General features: G+C 41.0%; 1 protein-coding gene across 3 annotated transcripts; it reads left to right on the top strand.

The window, feature by feature from the left end:
* Positions 1 to 295: 295 nt before the first annotated feature.
* On the top strand, positions 296 to 18,566 carry LOC109898246 (SPRY domain-containing SOCS box protein 3-like). Of its 3 annotated transcripts, none has more exons than XM_020493143.2 (7): positions 296 to 1,260; positions 8,782 to 8,920; positions 9,248 to 9,425; positions 9,711 to 9,898; positions 10,254 to 10,356; positions 13,328 to 13,453; positions 15,370 to 18,566. In XM_020493143.2, the coding sequence occupies exons 1-7, from the start codon at positions 1,235 to 1,237 to the stop codon at positions 15,762 to 15,764; spliced, it is 1,155 nt and encodes a 384-aa protein (XP_020348732.1). In that variant the 5' UTR covers positions 296 to 1,234; the 3' UTR covers positions 15,765 to 18,566. The 3 variants fall into 3 exon arrangements, with proteins under 3 accessions (XP_020348732.1, XP_020348733.1, XP_031689666.1); XM_020493144.2 differs by having other exon boundaries at positions 298 to 869; XM_031833806.1 differs by having other exon boundaries at positions 886 to 1,814.
* The last annotated feature ends 1,198 nt before the right edge of the window (positions 18,567 to 19,764 follow it).

Genomic DNA, 19,764 nt, shown 5'->3' with positions numbered 1-19,764 from the left:
TTCCGTAGCTGGTGCTTTGCTCTGCCCACTTTTATTTTTTCATTTTACTAGGCAAGTCAGTTAATAACAAATTCTTATTTTCAACAAGAGCCTAGGAACAGTGGGTTAACCGCCTTGTTCAGGGGCAAAACGACATACTTGTACCCTGTCAGTTTGGGGATTCGATCTTGCAACCTTTCTGTTCCTAGTCCAACGCTCTAACCACTAGGCTACACTGCCGCCCACTCGGATTAATTTATTCCCATTGGAAACGACAGGCTCTTGGGTTAGTTATAAAAAATCTTTGGATTGAAGTTGGGCAGAAACTGCTTCGCCGATAGAAATCCCGCTTCAGGCGATGTCGGTGGCGACGCTGGCGAGCTAAAGAAATGCGTAGAAACACAGCATCGGGTTAACGGACGTCTCGCGCCAAACTGCGCACGTGCAAGCCTTCAAATCAAAGGCACTCCTTATTAACTATAAAGTCATTTGTGACGAAAATGAACACGTGTCCGTTTCGCACTTTCACGATGTTGGAATAATAACGTGTTGAACTACTTAAAACATTGTTAGAATCCAGGTTGTGCCTTTAGATTTTGAGAAAAGTAAAAACTAAGGAATACTTTTTGACGTATGTCATTGAAGTCTCAAATCCGGCCTGGTCTGGCAAGCGTTTCCGGAAGTCTCGCGATGTTGCGCCTCGGTTTAGAAACTGTCATAGAGAGTGACTTAAGCTAGTTGGCCGACTAGCATGTTAGTAAAGAAAGTACTTCGCTGCAAATGTTTCAAAAAGATATTGGCCTATATAGTCCTGTGGCATTTAACGAACACTAAGCGTTTATTTTTAAGTGTCGGACAGGAAACGGACGGCTGGTAACGTTACAATACAGGTACATTAGCAATCGCGCTAACGCTGTCTAGCCAGCCAACTGTAACTAACTAGGTACTTGCAAGCTAGCTAACGTCAACAACAATAACATGTTGTCGGAGAAAGGTTAAACTGTAGATATGTAACTAGTTATGATGCATATTATTTCTTACATTTTTGCCATGATGTAAATGTTTAGGCCTTGACCATGTAGGCACAGCTAGCCCGTTGACGTTAGTTAAATTGAAAACGTGTTGCAGCACTGTTGGGGCTGTTCGCGAGCCAGCTAGGCCCAAAACGTACCAGACGAGATGATTGATTGTATGATCTAGTCAGTAGCCTAGCCTACATATTTGCGTCGCTTGGTCACTTAGTTTAAACAGATGGATGGTTATTTTATGCACAGCAACTAGGTAAGTAACATGTAGCTAGCTAAAATCTATGCATGACAGTTGATGGTACGTGAAGTGTATAGAGAGACGCAGGGTTGCCAGGTGAAGTTAAAATATCGAGCCCATGACCACTCAAAGCCAACCCAAAAGGCTCGGAAAAACTAGTACACACTTTTTTTTGACAGCATGGGAGGAGTTGCCATATCTCTTACAATAAACCATTTTCCCGTAACGTTGAGTATCATAGTAACTTGTAACGTAGTAACTTGTAACGACATTAGAAGCAAAATTCGGGTTTCCTCTAAATAATAATAATTGCAAGTTATGACATTGCAACCTCTTAAGGATTGGACCCTTTAAAAAAATCAAAATCAAATGACATACCCAAATCTAACTGCCTGTAGCTCAGGACCTGAAGCAAGAATATGCATATTCTTGATACCATTTGAAAGGAATATAACACATTGGGAGAATATAACACAGATCTGGTAAAAGATAATACAAATGAAAAAACATGTCCCCCCCCCCCCCCCACCTTTGAAATGCAAGAGAGAGGTCACAATGTATTATTCCAGGTAAGGCGTAATTCTGTATTTGCCAAATAACCATTGCATTTCTGTTCAAAATGTTGTATCAAGATTACCCAAATGTGCCTAATTGGTTTATTAATACATTTTCAAGTTCATAACTGTGCTCTCTCCTCAAACAATAGCATGGCATTTTTTCACTGTAATAGCTACTGTAAATTGGATAGTGCAGTTAGATTAACAAGAATTTAATGTTTCTGCCCGTATTGGATATGTCTATGTCCTGGGAAATGTTCTTGTTACTTAAAATGTCATGCTAATCACATTAGCTCATGCTAGCTCAACCGTCCAGAGGTGTATGGTATATGGCCAATATACCATGGCTGAGGGCTGTTCTTAAGCATGACACAATGCGGAGTGCCTGGATACAGCTGTCAGCCATGGTATATTGGCCATATACCCCAAACCCCCGGGGTGCATTATTGCTATTATAAACTGGTTACCACTGTGATTAGAACAGTAAAAAGTAATGTTTTGTAATACCCGTGGTATATGGTGTGATGTAGCACAGTTTTCAGCCAATCAGCATTCAGGGCTCGAACAAGGTTTTTAAATGTATATAAATCCCCTTTGCGCGTGTGCATAGCTATAGATAAATCCGACAGTAAATCTCTGAGCAAGAAATACTTGGATGAACATAAAAAAAACTGTTAGGCTATTTTCTGGCAATTATGTGCCAGAAATTAAGACTACAAACCATTATAAATGGCCATTTGCAAGATTGACTTGTAATTTCAATAGGCATAGGCTACAGACTAAAATCTGGGTTTATGAATGCAATTACATTTTGCTGTAGTTTGCTTAGCTTAGCGTATCCTATAGCCCCTGATAGGCTACATCTCATTTCAGATAGTCTACAGTATCCTAGACAAGATGTAGGCAAGATATAAACTGAACGATTTAGCAGCTTGCTTAGTTCAAATTAAGACTAATTTATTAATGAAGAGTAAGGCGATTTCGCAATTAGAGGTGCTTGTTTCCCAACAGCCTGCTTGGGGCGGCAGGGTAGCCTAGTGGTTAGAGCGTTGGACTAGTAGCCGGAAGGTTGAAAGTTCAAACCCCCGAGCTGGCAAGGTACAAATCTGTCGTTCTTCCCCTGAACAGGCAGTTAACCCACTGTTCCTAGGCTGTCATTGAAAATAAGAATTTGTTCTTAACTGACTTGCCTGGTTAAATAAAGGTTAAAAAAATATAGAAAAAAAATAGGCTGCTGAGGATGGGGTCATAATTTCAATAATATGTATATGAACTGAATATGCTTGTCAACAACAGCCAGTGTTTATAAAAATAAATAAATAATTATTTTACCTGTAGCCTAATCTGACAACTGTTACGTCAATCTAATGCGTTCATAATAATACAAGGCTACAACAACAAACGTAGGCTATTTATTAAATTGCTTTGCCAGGTCCAGGTAGGCTACACAAGTGACACACATTGATTTGCAATGACTCCAGTGATGTTGTCATTTCAACATATTTATTGTATGAAATGGCATATACAATGGCATATACATTTAATAGGCTACTTGATGGCCAGCAGAGGCAAATGTATAGTTCTACACATTTAGCCTAATGTCAGTTACATTGAGGACTTTTCTCCATAAGATGAACAGCTTCCATTTCAAATTTCCACTCGGGTAGCCCCGGAGACCCATGCATGCATAAAGCATAAAGCATGCTTGATACCTTTTTTCTTTAAGCAGTCAACATTAGAATGCAGTTTAAACCACCTCTGAGCAAATTTATGTAATGCACTCTAGTGCGCCCAAAGCCGTTTTCAAGTGCTTTTGGAACCGGTTCTATACTGGTACCTTTTTGCGTTGTGTTCTGGGGAGTTTTAGGTGGAAGGGAAAGCTCTGGACACAATTGCTGGTTGTCTCTTTTACCCCCTTTTTCTCACCATTTTCGTGGTATCCAATTGTTAGTAGTTACTATCTTGTCTCATCGCTACAACTCCTGTACGGGCTCGGGAGAGACAAAGGTCAAAAGCCATGCGTCCTCCGAAACACAACCCAACCAAGTCACACTGCTTCTTAACACAGCGCACATCCAACCCAGAAGCCAGCCGCACCAATGTGTCGGAGGAAACAGTGGCGACCTGGTTAGCGTGCACTGTGCACGGCCCGCCACAGGAGTCGTTATTGCGCAATGAGACAAGGCTATCCCTACCGGCCAAACCCTCCCTAACCAAGACGATGCTAGGCCAATTGTGCCTCGCCCCATGGTCCTCCCGGTCTCGGCCGGCTGCGACAGAGCCTGGGCTCGAACCCAGAGTCTCTGGTGGCACAGCTAGCACTGCGTCACCCGGGAGGCCCCGGTTATCTCTCTTTTTTTTAAATGACTGCATGGAATGGATACAAATGCAAGGCAAATGTTAATGCTGCTGTCTGGACTCATACACAAGTATATTTGCCTCTCCTCACCACGCTTTGAGCAAACTGACAACAAAAAAAATGATCGTACAAAATGTACATGTTCATATTTTCAAAAGACTCAAATGTCATTTTATTAAAGTTGTACACCAATATACTAGTAATTTGCTAATAAGAAGTATTTATTTGAATGTTCTATTATACTGCAGGCATACAACACCCTTCCTGACATGACCAGACAGTTAACAAAATGAACGACAGCTAACTAGGCACATCAAACATGAAATACAAAAATGTCACATTTTAACAACATACCTGCATGGAAGGGCTACAAATCCAAGGCAAACAATGCTGCCATCTGGACCGTCATAACTCAAGTATATTTGCCTGACAAAGGAATACCGTGAGAAAATCAGAGAACTCACACTGTCTGTACCTGAAAGAGACCCTCTCTAGCTGGGCTAGCCTTTCAAAGTTGCACTCAAATGATCCCCATTCACGCTAATATATATTCCTGTAGACAGTAGTGCAACAAGACTATGTTTATTTAAGATTTTTGTGCATTTGTGAAAATGTGCATTCAAAAGACAGATAAACATACATAAACACACCTTTCCTCATCACACTTTGAGCAAACAGGAGTAAAAGCATGGCTCCTGTTGATGGGCATCACATCACAATTTAGAAAATAACTACAATAAAATAGTTATCTTGAAAGTAGTATACTTTGTCTCCATTGTTTCTTGATGTGCATCAGTTCTAGCATAATGTTTTATGGAAAAAGTGTTACAAATAGGTGTCTCCCTAATGACAGTCTAAATGGCCTACATTCAACTGGTAAAAAGTTGTCACAACATGCACGTGTGCTGCTTTCTGTCCTCTCCCTCACATGACTTAGCCAATAACTGTAGTGTTCTCTTAACAAACAAACACACACACACACACACACACACACACAAACCTCTCCGGCCCTCCCCACCAATCACTCAGCATCAGCCTGCCTCATTGCCTGACACTCAGCAACAGGCCACAGTGAAATATACAGTACCAGTCAAAAGTTTTGACACACCTACTCATTCCAGGGTTTTTCTTTATTTTTACAATTTTCTACATTGTAGAATAACAGTGAAGACATCAACTTTGAAATAACACATATGGAATCATATAGCATCCAAAAAAGTGTTAAACAAATCAAAATATTTTATATTTGAGATTTTAGGTACACTTCAACTATGACAGACAAAATTAGAGAAAAACAAATCCAGAAAATCACTTTGTAGTATTTTTTATGAATGTATTTGCAAATTATGGTGGAAAATAAGTATTTGGTCACCTACAAACAAGCAAGATTTCTGGCTCTCACAGACCTGTAACTTCTTCTTTAAGAGGCTCCTTTGTCCTCCACTTGTTACCTGTATTAATGGCACCTGTTTGAACTTGTTATCAGTATAAAAGACACCTGTCCACAACCTCAAACAGTCACACTCCAAACTCCACTATGGTCAAGACCAAAGAGCTGTCAAAGGACACCAGAAACAAAATTGTAGACCTGCACCAGGCTGGGAAGACTGACTCTGCAATAGGTAAGCAGCTTGGTTTGAAGAAATCAACTGTGGGAGCAATTATTAGGAAATGGAAGACATACAAGACCACTGATAATCTCCCTCGATCTGGGACTCCACGTAAGATCTCACCCCGTGGGGTCAAAATGATCACAAGAACGGTGAGCAAAAATCCCAGAACCCCACACGGGGGGACCTAGTGAATGACCTGCAGAGAGCTTGGACCAAAGTAACAAAGCCTACCATCAGTAACACACTACGCCGCCAGGGACTCAAATCCTGCAGTGCCAGACGTGTCCCCCTGCTTAAGCCAGTACATGTCCAGGCCCGTCTGAAGTTCGCTAGAGAGCATTTGGATGATCCAAAAGAAGATTGGGAGAATGTCATATGGTCAGATGAAACCAAAATATAACTTTTTGGTAAAAACTCAACTTGTCGTGTTTGAAGGACAAAGAATGCTGAGTTGCATCCAAAGAACACCATACCTACTGTGAAGCATGGGGGTGGAAACATCATCTGTTTTTCTGCAAAGGGACCAGGACGACTGATCCGTGTAAAGGAAACAATGAATGGGGCCATGTATCGTGAGATTTTGAGTGAAAACCTCCTTCCCATCAGCAAGGGCATTGAAGATGAAACGTGGCTGGGTCTTTCACCATGACAATGATCCCAAACACACCGCCCAGGCAACGAAGGAGTGGCTTCGTAAGAAGCATTTCAAGGTCCTGGAGTGGCCTAGCCAGTCTCCAGATCTTAACCCCATAGACAATCTTGGGGGGGAGTTGAAAGTCCGTGTTGCCCAGCAACCAAAATATGTAGCCAAATATGGCGGGAAAACCGTGAACATGGCAATGCTGCAGAGAAGGAAGATGAAACATCCTCTCTGGTAATACTTGACCGAATAGAGCTATAACATGGCAAAGAACAGGTTTATCAGCAAAGTGCGCTGCATCATGGGACACGTCAAGGCTGCACACAGCAGGAATATCACTGAAATATTTTTGTTACTACACATTACCTTCTATATTCAAACAAAATAGGCCTTTTATAGGCAAGTGGGCAACATCATGCTCATGTCCTCTAAATATAGTCTTCCTAGTAGGACTGCAATAATGAGATGGTGTCTGTGCGCATCCATTTCAGAGTCTACTCCTTTCGACTCCAAAAATCCTGGAGTCGTGCACCACTAGTTTTCCAAATGGAGCAAAATAATCATAGTGGGCAGAACAAGCAAGGAGGTGGGCAGAGCCAAGCACAAGCTGGTGAGAATCTATTGGTGCGTTCTAGCATTTTATTTGCATATTTCCGTTAGGGAACGTCTACGCTGTGAAGTGCGTGTGCAATAACTATATTCGGCCATTTTTTAAACTTTGGCAAAGGGTAAAGTCTAAAAAACACAGTCCACTGTTTGTTACAGATTTTAGTTTTTGAAATCCATCTCTCTCCATCTTCTCACACTGCAGGCCACTGGGCTTCCTCTCATCACCATATTTGGTGGTGTGGAAACGCCAACTGGATGCGTCACATTCATACATCCGGTGAAATATCTGTCTCATTCTTCTATGCATTGCATTGGTGCCCCTTAAGCAGACCGGAACTGTAACAATTTGTTTAAATGGTAAATAGCCTGAGTAGGAGATCTTCATTTATCCATAATTGATGGTGTAGCAAGGCTAGGCATCAGTTAGCCCAAGATGTACTCTTAACCCCCTAATTGATTGATTGCACCCGTGCATCAGTTTAACATAATTAAAATGCCCCATAAATCTGTCTTTGCGTTATGTTTTTTTTGCATTGGCTCAATCCACCAGATCCGCCTATGTCGGCCTTCTGCATCTGCTGTGGAATGTGGCAGAGCTACATCACTGTTTGTCAGACCAAGAGAAATCCATAAAATCAGTCTTCTCACAAAAACATGAGTCTGTAGAGTCCAAACGGTTTGGCCTACAAACTAATATACGGCTTGGTTGTTTAGCAACAAAACCAACGCATGTGTAACTAAGAGGCAAAACAGACAGGGTTTTGGCTTAGATTGTTGACAACATGTTAACTGTATTTTGTTTCCAATGTTTATTGAAAACGTGAATACATTTGCACAATGAGCACCTGTTGTCTCAAATACATGGTTGTTGGTTAGCTAGCTAGTGAATTTTTGCAGTCTACAAATCCACTCAAGAAAAAATCAGCCCACAGCTGAATCTAGTTGATGATCCCTGGCTTAGACCTTTAGAGGTTAATAAGGAGCGTATCGTTACGGTCCAAGGACCTTATATGATCCAGTATCTTCAGAGGTAGACTGGCTCTGGCAGTCAAATACTCTTATCTAAACGTGAATTAATTCTAAATTGCGATATGGTTCTATATCTCATCAATATAATTTCACAAATGCAAAGTATATACTGTTTTAACCTGATTTATCACAGTTGCAGCCAACATTGTTTTTCAGTGACAACACATTTCTGGCGGCCTTCTTCCGTTACACACAGGTTAGGAGCATGCTAATTAGCACAGGAGGCCTTCCTTCTGTCTTCTGTAAACACACTCTGTAACATGGCGATGGCGGTGTGGGGACACTAACCCTATAAAGGTGTATGTTTCTTACTGATATGAAATATAAGGTCCTTGTGCTTCCATAACCATACCGCAAGTGATGCGTGTTAATGTTCAGATCGATCGTCGGGGCTCTCAAAGTACTGAGTAAAGGGTCTGAATACTTATATAAATGTGATATTTCCGTTATTAAAAAAATTGTCGGGGCATTGTGTGTAGATTGATGAGGGGGAAAAAACTGTTTAATACATTTTAGAATAAGGCTGTAACGTAACCAAATGTGGAAAAAGTCAAGGGGTCTGAATACTTTCCGAATGCACTGTATATCACATTTTTGCCTACATTGTAAAATTGTCAACTTCTGGAGCTCATAGGGCTCTGGTCAAAAGTAATGCACTGAATAGGGTGCCATTTTGGATGCAACCTTTGTCCACCCAACTCTGACTCTCCTGACTCCTCCCTCCCCCAGGTGTCCTGCTGCAATGTCAAGGCGGAGCAGGAACAGCCGGGCATGGCGTTACGTGTGGAGTGGACTACGGCGAGATGCTGATTCCCGGGCGCTGGTACTGTCCTCAGAAAGTGAAGAGTGGGGCTACGAACGCTTACAGGTAAGGGTCGGTTTGTGACGGACGTAGTCCAGGGGTGTGAAACTCATTCCATAGAGAGAAGATTGTCTTCTGGTTTTTGTTATTTCCTTTCAGTTTGTGTCCAATTAAGACCTAGACAACCAGGTGAGGGGAGTTCCTAACTAATGAGGGACCAAAGGCAAGTTGATCAATCAAGTACACGGGAGGAGCGAAAATCCGCAGACAATTGGCCTTCCGTGGAATGAGTTTGGCACCTGTGACATAGACAGTTCCATTGTGCCAGAAAAGCGGAGTCAAGTACAGCTGACATATTTGAGCACTGTTATGTACTGTTTGTGGCCTCTGCAGTACAGTGACTCAGACTCTGAGCCAGACTACCGTCCCGTGGTGCCACCGGTCCCCAGTGCCGTGCCCGTTACCGGAGAGTCGTACTGCACCTGCGACTCCCAGGCCGAGCCCAGCTACAACCCACATCTCCGGGGCTTCCACCGCATCAAAGACTGCCACTGTGGAGAGGAAGACCAGGGTGAGGACTGGAGGGGCAGGGTGGGGAACTAGGGTTGTGTTCAGAAGGGCACACCGTAGCAAAACGTTTTGAAGTGGAAAAGTGAGCTCTTTTTATAGGTCAAGTTCAGGTAGTCCCTTCAGGTATTTCACGCTGTTTCTGAGGATATTCTTATGTTTCATGCCCATGCTGTATCAGGGAGTTCCCAAAAGTGAAGCTCTCACCATTTGCTTATTAAAATATCTTAAGTGTCTGAAATGTTGGAAGTCAACTGTCATTTAATCCAATAACCTCCGGACATTGCAGACTTCGACTGGGTGTGGGACGATAGTAACCGCTCCACGGCCACGTTGATGACCTGCGACAACCGCAAAGTCAACTTCCACACGGAGTACAGCTGCGGCACAGCAGCCATAAGAGGCTCCAAGGAGCTGGCAGATGGACAGCACTTCTGGGAGATCAAGATGACATCACCAGTGTACGGGACAGATATGGTGAGGCTCTGCCCATCATTACTCAGGAGACAGCATTATGAGGATCAGTGGAGACAGGTGTCACTTTAAATCTGAGGCCGGGCACATTGTAATGGAATCGTTTTCATTCATTCATTCAATTCCAGCCATTACTATGAGCCTGTCCTCTGATTTCTCTCTTTTACCAGCCTCCTCTGCTGGGGGTTGGTGCTTAGTCTTGTAAGACCTTAGGAAGTTTAGTGGTTTCTCTTTCCTAAAGCTTATTTTGTGAACCTTTTGCATATTGTATAATGGTGAGCATGTTGATTACTGTTCTATTTTGATGTTATGTGGTTAAGGTGAACATGTTGAATGAAGACTCTTCGATGTTGTGTAGATGGTAGGCATCGGAACCTGTGACGTGAACCTGGATAAGTACAGACATACCTTCTGCAGCCTGTTGGGGAAAGATGACGACAGCTGGGGTCTCTCCTACACTGGTAAAACCATATAATCCATCAGATAGTCCTTATCACAAACAGACCTGGGTTCATATCGTATTCGTTTTCTTTCAAATACTTTCAGTGTTTGATTGAGCCTGCCTGTAGTGGTGCCTGCTCTGCTGGACAGGGTTTTCACTTTTGGAGCTGTTAGCAGTTGATGTTATTCTTTAATAACACAAACCCTATAGCAAATCAGGGGGAGGAAATAGGTTTATTCAAAGAGGATAAATCATATATTTTATGCTGAGAGGTAGATGTTAGATGGTCGTTCCTTCCCTGTCCTCAGTGATTCTCTCCACAGAACAAAGGGACAGGATGTAGTTTTATAACCCAGCCCTAGCCTGTTGTTGGCCAATTAGAATTCCTTGCAATAAAACTGGGCCAATGGCCAAATTACAAGTATCCTATTTCAGGTTGGACCAATGAGAACGTGCCACACATAGCTATGAGTTCAGGACTGACATTCCTAACAGATGTTGAACTGAAAACCATCTATTTCCATTGATAATTCCATATTGACCATTAGTACTCTATTGACTTTTAGTACTCTTGACCTCTCGTCCTCTGTGTTGTGTATTTATCTTCAAAATATTCTTATACTCCCCCTAGACCATTTTAAAAAGAAATATACTTAATGTCTTTTTAGAAAATAATTTTTTTTAAACATGAAAAAATATACAGTATAAAACACATTAGCAGTATGCATAAAATCATTCACATTAAACACCTTGCATTTCTATAACACAAAGGGCATATTTTACTTGATGTTACAATAAGAAATAGATTTCAAACAAAGTTATAAAAAATAAGTATTAACCGGTGTAATGATGGATGTCCCTTACGATTCCTACCACATCCTGTATTAGGAGGAAACTCAAAAAAATTTAATTGTCTACAAGACCATAATATTCAATCGTCCTATTGACAAGGTAATCATTTACCAAGTTCTTTAAAAGTGATCCGCTCTTCCACACTGGTATCAGTCCCACATAGATAACTATTAGAAATTATGTTCTGAAAGTGTGCAGGTAGTGAGGAAATCTTCCTTTCTAATTCTTCTTCCGTTCCACTGGTTGATAAGGACTTCTCTAGTGAACACTAGAGAAGTGATCTTGTATAATTTCAAGTACAGTCCTTGGGTCAAGGGATATTGCTTTAGACTGTAGATTGTAGTAACCTGTAACGAAGGAAACAAAAAAGTGAAAGTAACATGTCCTGGTTTCAAGAGAAATTGATATTTCACATAGATTTCCCTAAGTAAGCATGTCCCGATTTCAGGAAGATGTTGGTCATTTCACCTAGATATCCCTAATATGATGACTGCGGTGTACAACATAGAAGCATATCAGGTTCTGATCATCTTACTATGCTTCTTCACCCGAGATTGGCCCCCGATGGCTAATCAATCAGTTCTTTATTCTCCAGGCTCCGCTTTGTCATCAACATGGACAACCTTGCAATGAGTGACATAATATTCATAGTGATTTTCCATGGACTTTTACTGCTGACCTCGTTATGAGCAGAACGTGATAAGGACCTTCCCATTTTGGCTCTAATGTCTCTGTTAAATATTTTTTTACCATCACCCACTGTGCTGGTACTACGTCATGTCCCCCCTCGGGACTTATTCCCCACGCCTCTTATACTTGTCTGTCTGCTTCCGCTACTACATTAGAGAGTTGTATGCAATAGTTAAACATTGTGTCACTCATAAAGTGAACGTCTGATTTTCTTAAATCTAACGTGCCTGTCACTATCACATTGTCCATTATAGTGTTAGGTTCTAATTCTCAGGATAAAAAAACTACGGACACTATGAAAGCTTAACCAAGTTTAATTCTTCCCAGAGGATCAATACAGCTGCATTAGACAACGACATTTCACACAAGCACTGATATTTAACCCTTCCTCCTGAGTCTCCTCCTACACATCTGAACAGCCAATGCATCTCTGTTGCTAGACAGAACCTTAGTGATATCTGTTCTTCCTCACTTCATCTGACCTGACCTCTACCCCAAGTGCTCACTCCTCTCCAACTCACTGCTGTCATGGTGCCTGGTACCAGACTGTGTCCTCCCAGTGGATCCCTCCCATAGGATCCCTGATGGCTAACAATAACATATCCTGACATAATGTAAATGTTATACATTATCCTCTCTCCCTCAGTGACATGAATAAGTATATTTCAGATCCTCAGAACCCAACAGTAGCAACTGCCCTACCTGCCTTCCTTACATCCCCCTCCACAATGCTTGAACCGTCTGTGTATAAGATAAACTCAGGGTTTTCCAACGGATTACTCTTAATAACCCCATCAGAGAGTTAATCCCAAAAAAGTTGACCTTTTATCTACTTGCCCAGTGTCCGATTAACTCGTGGATATCATTTTTATGTCTCTTCGTCAAGTATGGTTTTGACTAGAAAGAATACAGCTTTTGTCAGATTTGACTTTTCGTAGCAGTTTAGGAGAATTGGGTTAAGGTTATGAAAAGGGTTAGCTAAAATGAAAAATAATAACTTTTGATGTCAATTTGACAAAAGCTGTTTAGCCATGACCATGCAGTATGAAGGTAGGTAGTTTCGCTAGCCAATGCTGACAGGAAGTCTACAGGTACACCAGCTGTTCCCAGAGACTACAAGTCATTGTGCCAACACTAGTTGGCATTTGATGATGAGCTAACTGGAGTGGAAAATTCCCAAATGGAGCAAAGATATCAATGTACCATTTCCAAATAATGTTGGGCAAAAATAATAGATTTTGAGGTGGTTGAGAATTGACTGTTTCTCTATGTAACCCACATAAAAATTAGCATAATTAGGAGCCATAGGGGATCCCTTAACAGTACCCTTCATCTGGATAAAGAAATTGTTTTGAAACATGAAATAATTGTGTGTGTGTGTGTGTGTGAGCCTGTTTCCCCCCCCTTATAATAATAATAATAATAATGCTAATATGGTCATATTCTAGGTCTGTTACATCATAAAGGAGACAAGGTGAACTTCTCCTCACGTTTCGGCCAGGGCTCAATCATCGGAGTGCACCTGGACACATGGCATGGAACACTCACCTTCTTTAAGAACCGCAAGTGCATAGGTAATTACAGGGGTCACAGGTCAAGGGGACCAGGTGGGGTGAGTAGTGATCTACATATAGTAATTTAACTACGTTTTGCATTAGCTTGGTGGTAGTTGAACTAAATTCAAATCTTGGTAGCAATTTCAGTAGTTAACCTCTCTGGGATATGTGTACTAGCGTCCCACCTGGCCAAAAGCCAGGGAAAATGCAGAGCGCCAAATTCAAATAAATTCCTATAAAAATCTAACTTTGGTTAAATCACACATGCAAGATAGCAAATTAAAGCTATATTTGTTGTGAATCCAGCCAACATGTCAGATTTCAAAAAGGCTATTCGGCGAAAGCAAACGATGCTATTATCTGAGGATAGCACCTCCGTAAGCAAAGACAGAAAGCATATTGCAACCCTGCAGGCGCGACACAAAACGCAGAAATAAAAAATATAATTCATGCCTTACCTTTGACGAGCTTCTTTTGTTGGCACTCCAATATGTCCCAATATGTCCCACATCACAAATGGTCATTTTATTCGATTCATTCCGTCGATATATATCCAAAATATCCAATTATTTGGCGTGTTTGATCCAGAAAAAACAACCTGCGCAACAAAATATCTCAAAAGTTACCTGTAAACTTTGCCAAAACATTTCACATGTAATACAACTTTAGGTATTTTTTTATGTAAATAATCGATAAAATTGAAGACTGGATGATCTGTGTTCAATACAGGAGGAAAACAAACTGTAGCTAGCTTTCTGGTCACGCGCCTCTATCTAACAGTACACTTGAAGTGACCCTCGTTCAAGGTGGCCGTACTTAATCATTACACAAAGGGATAACCTCAACCAATTTCTAAAGACTGTTGACATCCAGTGGAAGCGATAGGAACTGCAAGAAGGTCCCTTTAGAAATCTGGATTCCCAATGAAAACCCATTGAAAAGAGTGACCTGCTAAATAAGTTCTGTTATACTCACAGACATGATTCAAACAGTTTTAGAAACTTCAGAGTGTTTCCTATCCAAATCTACTAATAATATGCATATCTTGAGTAGCAGGCAGTTGAATTTGGGCATGCATTTCATCCGGACGTGAAAATACTGCCCCCTGTCATCAAGAAGTTAATGACTTTTTTGCCATGTAGCGTTGTAGTTAACTACTGGAACTACACACTAATTTTTGGGGCAAAAAGATAAGAAAATATGGGTGAAGGAGGCAAGAATTTCCTTTCTTTTACTGCATCAAACGTGCCTAATTCTCACTTGAAACAGTTGTTGTTATTAATAGGCTAAATTACACATTCTGTCTACTTTTTCAAATTAATTGTAGTTAAGTAAACTATATTTTTTCTTAAAGGAAAATTACACCCCAAAATATATATTTTGGTATTTGTTTGATTAGTCCATTGTTGATACAGTCCCGAAATGTTTTGTTTGCAATAATCAAGTTACAGAAATACTGCCTGTAAGATCGTTTTTGGGTGTTTTCCTTTAAGGGTAGCTTAACTTCCTCCAGTGTGAAGTAATTGATAACTTTGTAAACTATATTTTCAGGGGAGCTTCCCCAACACTGCATGTTAGATGGGTGGTTGGACAGTATGTAACTAGATGGGCATTAGGGGCCAGTTTCTCAGACACTGATTAAGCTAAGTCTTAGTGTACAATGCATGCTTTATGTCAAATCTCCATTCAAAGTGATTTCTAGTCCAGGACTAGGCTTGATCTGGGATGGGAAAACCGGCCCTATAAATCACTTCAAGACCTAATTAACATGGAACCTACCTAGGATTTCTCATATTCCCCCTCTGCATGTACCCAGCTAGTTACCCCTGTGCTGCGCCTAGCCTTTTGCTTGTGTGTGACGTTGGGTAATGTGACAGCAAAAGGATACATTTCCATTCTAAACTGGACAATAAAATGTATATTCTATTCTGCAGGGGTGGCGGCTACGGAGCTACAGAACAAGCATTTCTACCCCATGGCGTGTTCCACAGCAGCCAAGAGCAGCATGAAGGTGATCCGCTCCTGCTTCACGCCCACTTCCCTGCAGTACCTGTGCTGTGCTCGCCTCCGCAAGCTCCTCCCTGAGTGCCCAGACACCCTGAGCGTACTGCCGCTGCCCCCTGGCCTGCGCCACCTGCTGCACAATAAGCTGGGCTGGGTCCTCCGCCTCAACAACGGCCTCCTGGGGGCTCCAGGGAGGGGGGGCTTGGGGTCTCACTTGCTCCCTACGCCCCCCTTGGCTGGGGCCTTGTCCTCTGAAAGCGATGACTCTGAGGGGTGTTCGTCGGACCCGGAGGCATGTCAGAGGAAGAGATGTCGTTGGACGTGACGGGAATCCGGTGTGACCCCCAATGTAAACACATGGGGTGTTTCCTAAATTACACCCTATTCCCTATTAATAGTGCACCACTGGTCAAAGACCCATAGAACTCTGGTCAATAGGGTGCCATTTGGATGCAGCCATGAACTGGACTGGATCCCTGCCCCCTCCCTGAGACACACTCACGTTATAACCCCTTACACACACACACACACACACATATGTTACCGTTAATGGTGATCCCAGGACCTAGGGACAGTGTTGTGGGAACATTTAATCAAGATCAAACTAATGTGACACTAAGACCTATGGCCAAACTTCAGTGTACATTAACAGTATATGCAACAACAATGATGACATGAAATCAATGAAAAGAGACCAAGTGCAGCATTATGTGGATTGTCACCATGCATGTACATGAAATGCTGGTTGGATTGCTATAAGAGTGGCCCGTAGTAAGGCCCTATTTTAAGTTTCTGTTTTAGCTGACCGAAGAACGAAGTTGAGTCCAGAGAGTAGTCGCAATTTGTTGCGCTTTCACATCTCCATGACAACATTTATTTGTTACCTTTTTCCTCCCTCTTTGTTGTGCCTTTGTCTGGTCCTGGCACGAAAATCCAAACAATCAATGTTACATTATTAATGCAAGGTGTAAATAAGACAAGACTCGCACTCACAATTTGACATTTTCTAAATAGGAGAAAAGGACTGCTTTGGAGGTAGTCCTGGTCAGATTTATTACATGTAAAACATGACCTTCAACAACTATCCTATCTGGAAGACCGTCCCTAGATCAATGTTGATGGAGTCTGTGACCAATGGTTAAAGTGATGCAATTTGGCGAGAGCTTGCGTTTGTATGTCATTAGCTGTTCTCTAATGAAATCATAACTTCATTAGGCTGGCATTAACACTGGAATTTAATCAAAGTTTTGGAAAATCTATGGGAAAATGTCTGTTCTTGCTCTGCAAGAATACACAGATCAAGTAATCCGTTATTTTGTTGTTAATCAGCACATTTGTTTCGGAGCAGGAACAATCTTTATTATTTTGTTTAAATCAGCTTGACAATATATTCCCCTGAATTATTTTTGTCATATCGACACCAGACATGGCATCAACATGTATTTTTAATTTATTTATATTTATTTTTTAACTAGATGTTTAGGGGGGGTTCTGATTTATTTTTCACTCAATACTGCCATCATATTAAATATGGGTTTGAGCAGTGATGACTGTTACACATACACGCGCCATCTATGTTGAACTGTGAGTTGTCACGCACCATTCTTCTACTGACCTCCCTGTTATGCTCTCCTTCCGCTTGATGGTTGACTCGTTTTGTCTGTTAGTTATTTGATTTTGTTGTCACATGCATTTGGTTGGAACCCCTGTGCGTCCAATGGTTGGGTTGCAGACATTGTACTGAATAAAGAAGGCAAAGGGGGTAGAAAAGGTGTGTCCACATATTATAACATATAAATATATCTGTGTGTTTTATTATTTTTCAGTGTACAATGTTGTTTATTTTATGCTTGTGTATGCTTGTGTATATACAGTGCATTCGCAAAGTATTCAGACCCCTTGACTTTCCCCACATTTTATTTCCTAGAGTTGGCCGGACGAGTTTTGGTGGTTCCAAACTTCTTACATTTAAGAATGAGGGCGGACTGTGTTCTTTAATGCTGCAGACATTTTTTGGTACTCTTCCCCAGATCTGTGCCTCGACACAATCCTGTCTCGGAACTCTACGGAAAATTCCTTCCACCTCATGGCTTGGTTTTTGATATGCATTGTCAACTGTGGGACCTTTAAATATACAGGTGTGTGACTTCCAAATCATGTCCAATCAATTGGATTGAACCATTTTCGGGGCTCCCGAGTGGCGCAGCGGTCTAAGGCACTGCATCTCGTCACTACAGACGCCCTGGTTCGAATCCAGGCTTTATCACAATCGGCTGTGATTGGGAGTCCCATAGGATGACGCACAATTTGCCAGCGTTGTCTGGGTTTGGCCGGTGTAGGCCGTCATTGTAAATAAGAATTTGATCTTAACTGACTTGCCTAGTTAAATAACATTTTAAAATTACCACAGGTGGACTCCAATCAAGTTGTAGAAACATCTCAAAGATGATCAATTGAAACAGGATGCACCTGAGCTCAATTTTTAAGTCTCATAGCAAAGGGTCTGAATACTTATGTAAATAAGGCATTTGTTTTTTATTTTAAATACATTTGCAAAAATGTCAAACTTTTTTTCGCATTGTCATTATGGGGTATTGTGTTTTTTAAATCCATTTTAGAATAAGGCTGTCATGTGGAAAAAGTGACGGAGTCTAAATACTTTCTGAATTCACTGTATAAACGGGATATATAAATGGATCTATGTAATGTTCATATTGTATGTATAGGCCTTTATTCTTCTCTTTCTCTCTAATGTCTTTCTCTACAATAATCTATATCTAAAGCATGGCCTTTAACTGAAAACTAAGATGAATAGGTGAAATATGCACAGAATTTTTTTTCTTATTCTAAAAAATAGTCAAGAGGCTCATGGTGCTTCCCCCCCCCCCCCCTGGTTCAAGCAAATGTTTAATCTTTAATAATCTTTAACCTTTACATACAGTATTCTCTTCTCTGTTAAAATTTATATTGTTATGGCAACCTTTGTTTGCACACCAATGTTCCTCCAGGAAATAACGATTAAGTAAGTAATGTTTGTGCATGTCTGTTGGTCTAAAGAACCTACAATGGCACAAGATGCATCAACATCAAATGAAATACAAATTAAAACCTTCCTTTGCAAATCAAACTAATGCCACTTTCAGTGTACAGACAGACGGTGGCATCAGCTGAGGCAGCTCTGGCAAAAAAAAAAAAAAAATCTAATAAAAACTCTTGAGTCTTCTTGGGTAAGTTTAGAAGCACGTTCCACACCTGGATTGTGCAATATTCGCCCATTTATTATTTTCAAAGTTCTTCAAGCTCTGTCAAGATGTTGGGGGGAATGGCAAGATGGCAATATTCAAGTCTTGCCATACATTTTCAAGCAGATTTAAGTCAAAACTGGAACATTCACTCTCTTGGTAAACAACTACAGTGTAGATTTGGCCTTGTGTTGTTGGTCATTGTCCTGCTGAAAGGTGAATTCCTCTCCCAGTCTGGTGTAAAGCAGACTGAAGTAGGTTTTCCTCTAGGATTTTGCCTGTGCTTCGCTTCATCCCGTTTCTTTTTATCCCAAAAAACTCCCCACTATTTGCCTATGTAGAGCATACCCATACCATGATGCAGCCACCACCACGCTTGAAAATAAGGATGCAGTTACTCAGTGATGTGTGAGATTTGTCCCAGATTTGTTTTATTTTTTATTTTTGCAGTATTACTTTAAGTGCCTTGTTGCAAACAAGATGCATGTTTTGGAATATTTTTTCTGCATATCTCTGTGTTTTCTATTCACCCTGTCATTTAGGTCATTATTGTGGTGTCACTACTAATGTTGTTGAGTCATCCTCAGTTTTCTACCATCACAGACATTGAACTCAATAACTTTTAAAATCACCAATGGCCTCAGGTTAACATCCCTGTGCAGTTTCATTCCTGTCCTACAGCTCAGTTCAGAAGGACAACTGTATATATGTGTCCTGGTCGTTTAATATATAATGCACAGCATAATTATTAACTTGCTCAATAAGATATTCAATATTTGATTTGTTATTTTTAACTATCAACCAATCACTGCCCTTCTTTGAGGCTTTCGAAAAGTTCCCTGGTCTTTGTAGTTGAATCTGTGCTTGAAATTCAATACCTGAATGAGGGACCTTACATACAATGCATTTGGAAAGTATTCAGGCCCCTTGACTTTTTCCAAATGTTACATTACAGCCGTATTCTAAAATGTATTAAATAAAATGTTCTTCATCAATCTTCACACAATACCCCATAATGACAAAGTGAAAACAAGTTCTTAGAAATGTATGCACATTTATAAAAAATGTAAAACAGAATGTAGG

Source organism: Oncorhynchus kisutch, linkage group LG10 (assembly GCF_002021735.2).
Source record: "Oncorhynchus kisutch isolate 150728-3 linkage group LG10, Okis_V2, whole genome shotgun sequence".
Classification (NCBI taxonomy): domain Eukaryota; kingdom Metazoa; phylum Chordata; class Actinopteri; order Salmoniformes; family Salmonidae; genus Oncorhynchus; species Oncorhynchus kisutch.
This window is presented reverse-complemented; position numbering and strand designations above follow the sequence as displayed.

What these genes read in the sequence shown, in the direction of transcription:
- LOC109898246 (XM_031833806.1), top strand. Translation starts at nt 1,744, where the DNA reads ATGAAAAAACATGTCCCCCCCCCCCCCCCACCTTTGAAATGCAAGAGA. An exon ending in GTCACAATGTATTATTCCAG is followed by an intron (nt 1,815 to 8,781) that starts GTAAGGCGTAAT and finishes TCCCTCCCCCAG; the next exon opens with GTGTCCTGCTGCAATGTCAA. An exon ending in GGGGCTACGAACGCTTACAG is followed by an intron (nt 8,921 to 9,247) that starts GTAAGGGTCGGT and finishes TGGCCTCTGCAG; the next exon opens with TACAGTGACTCAGACTCTGA.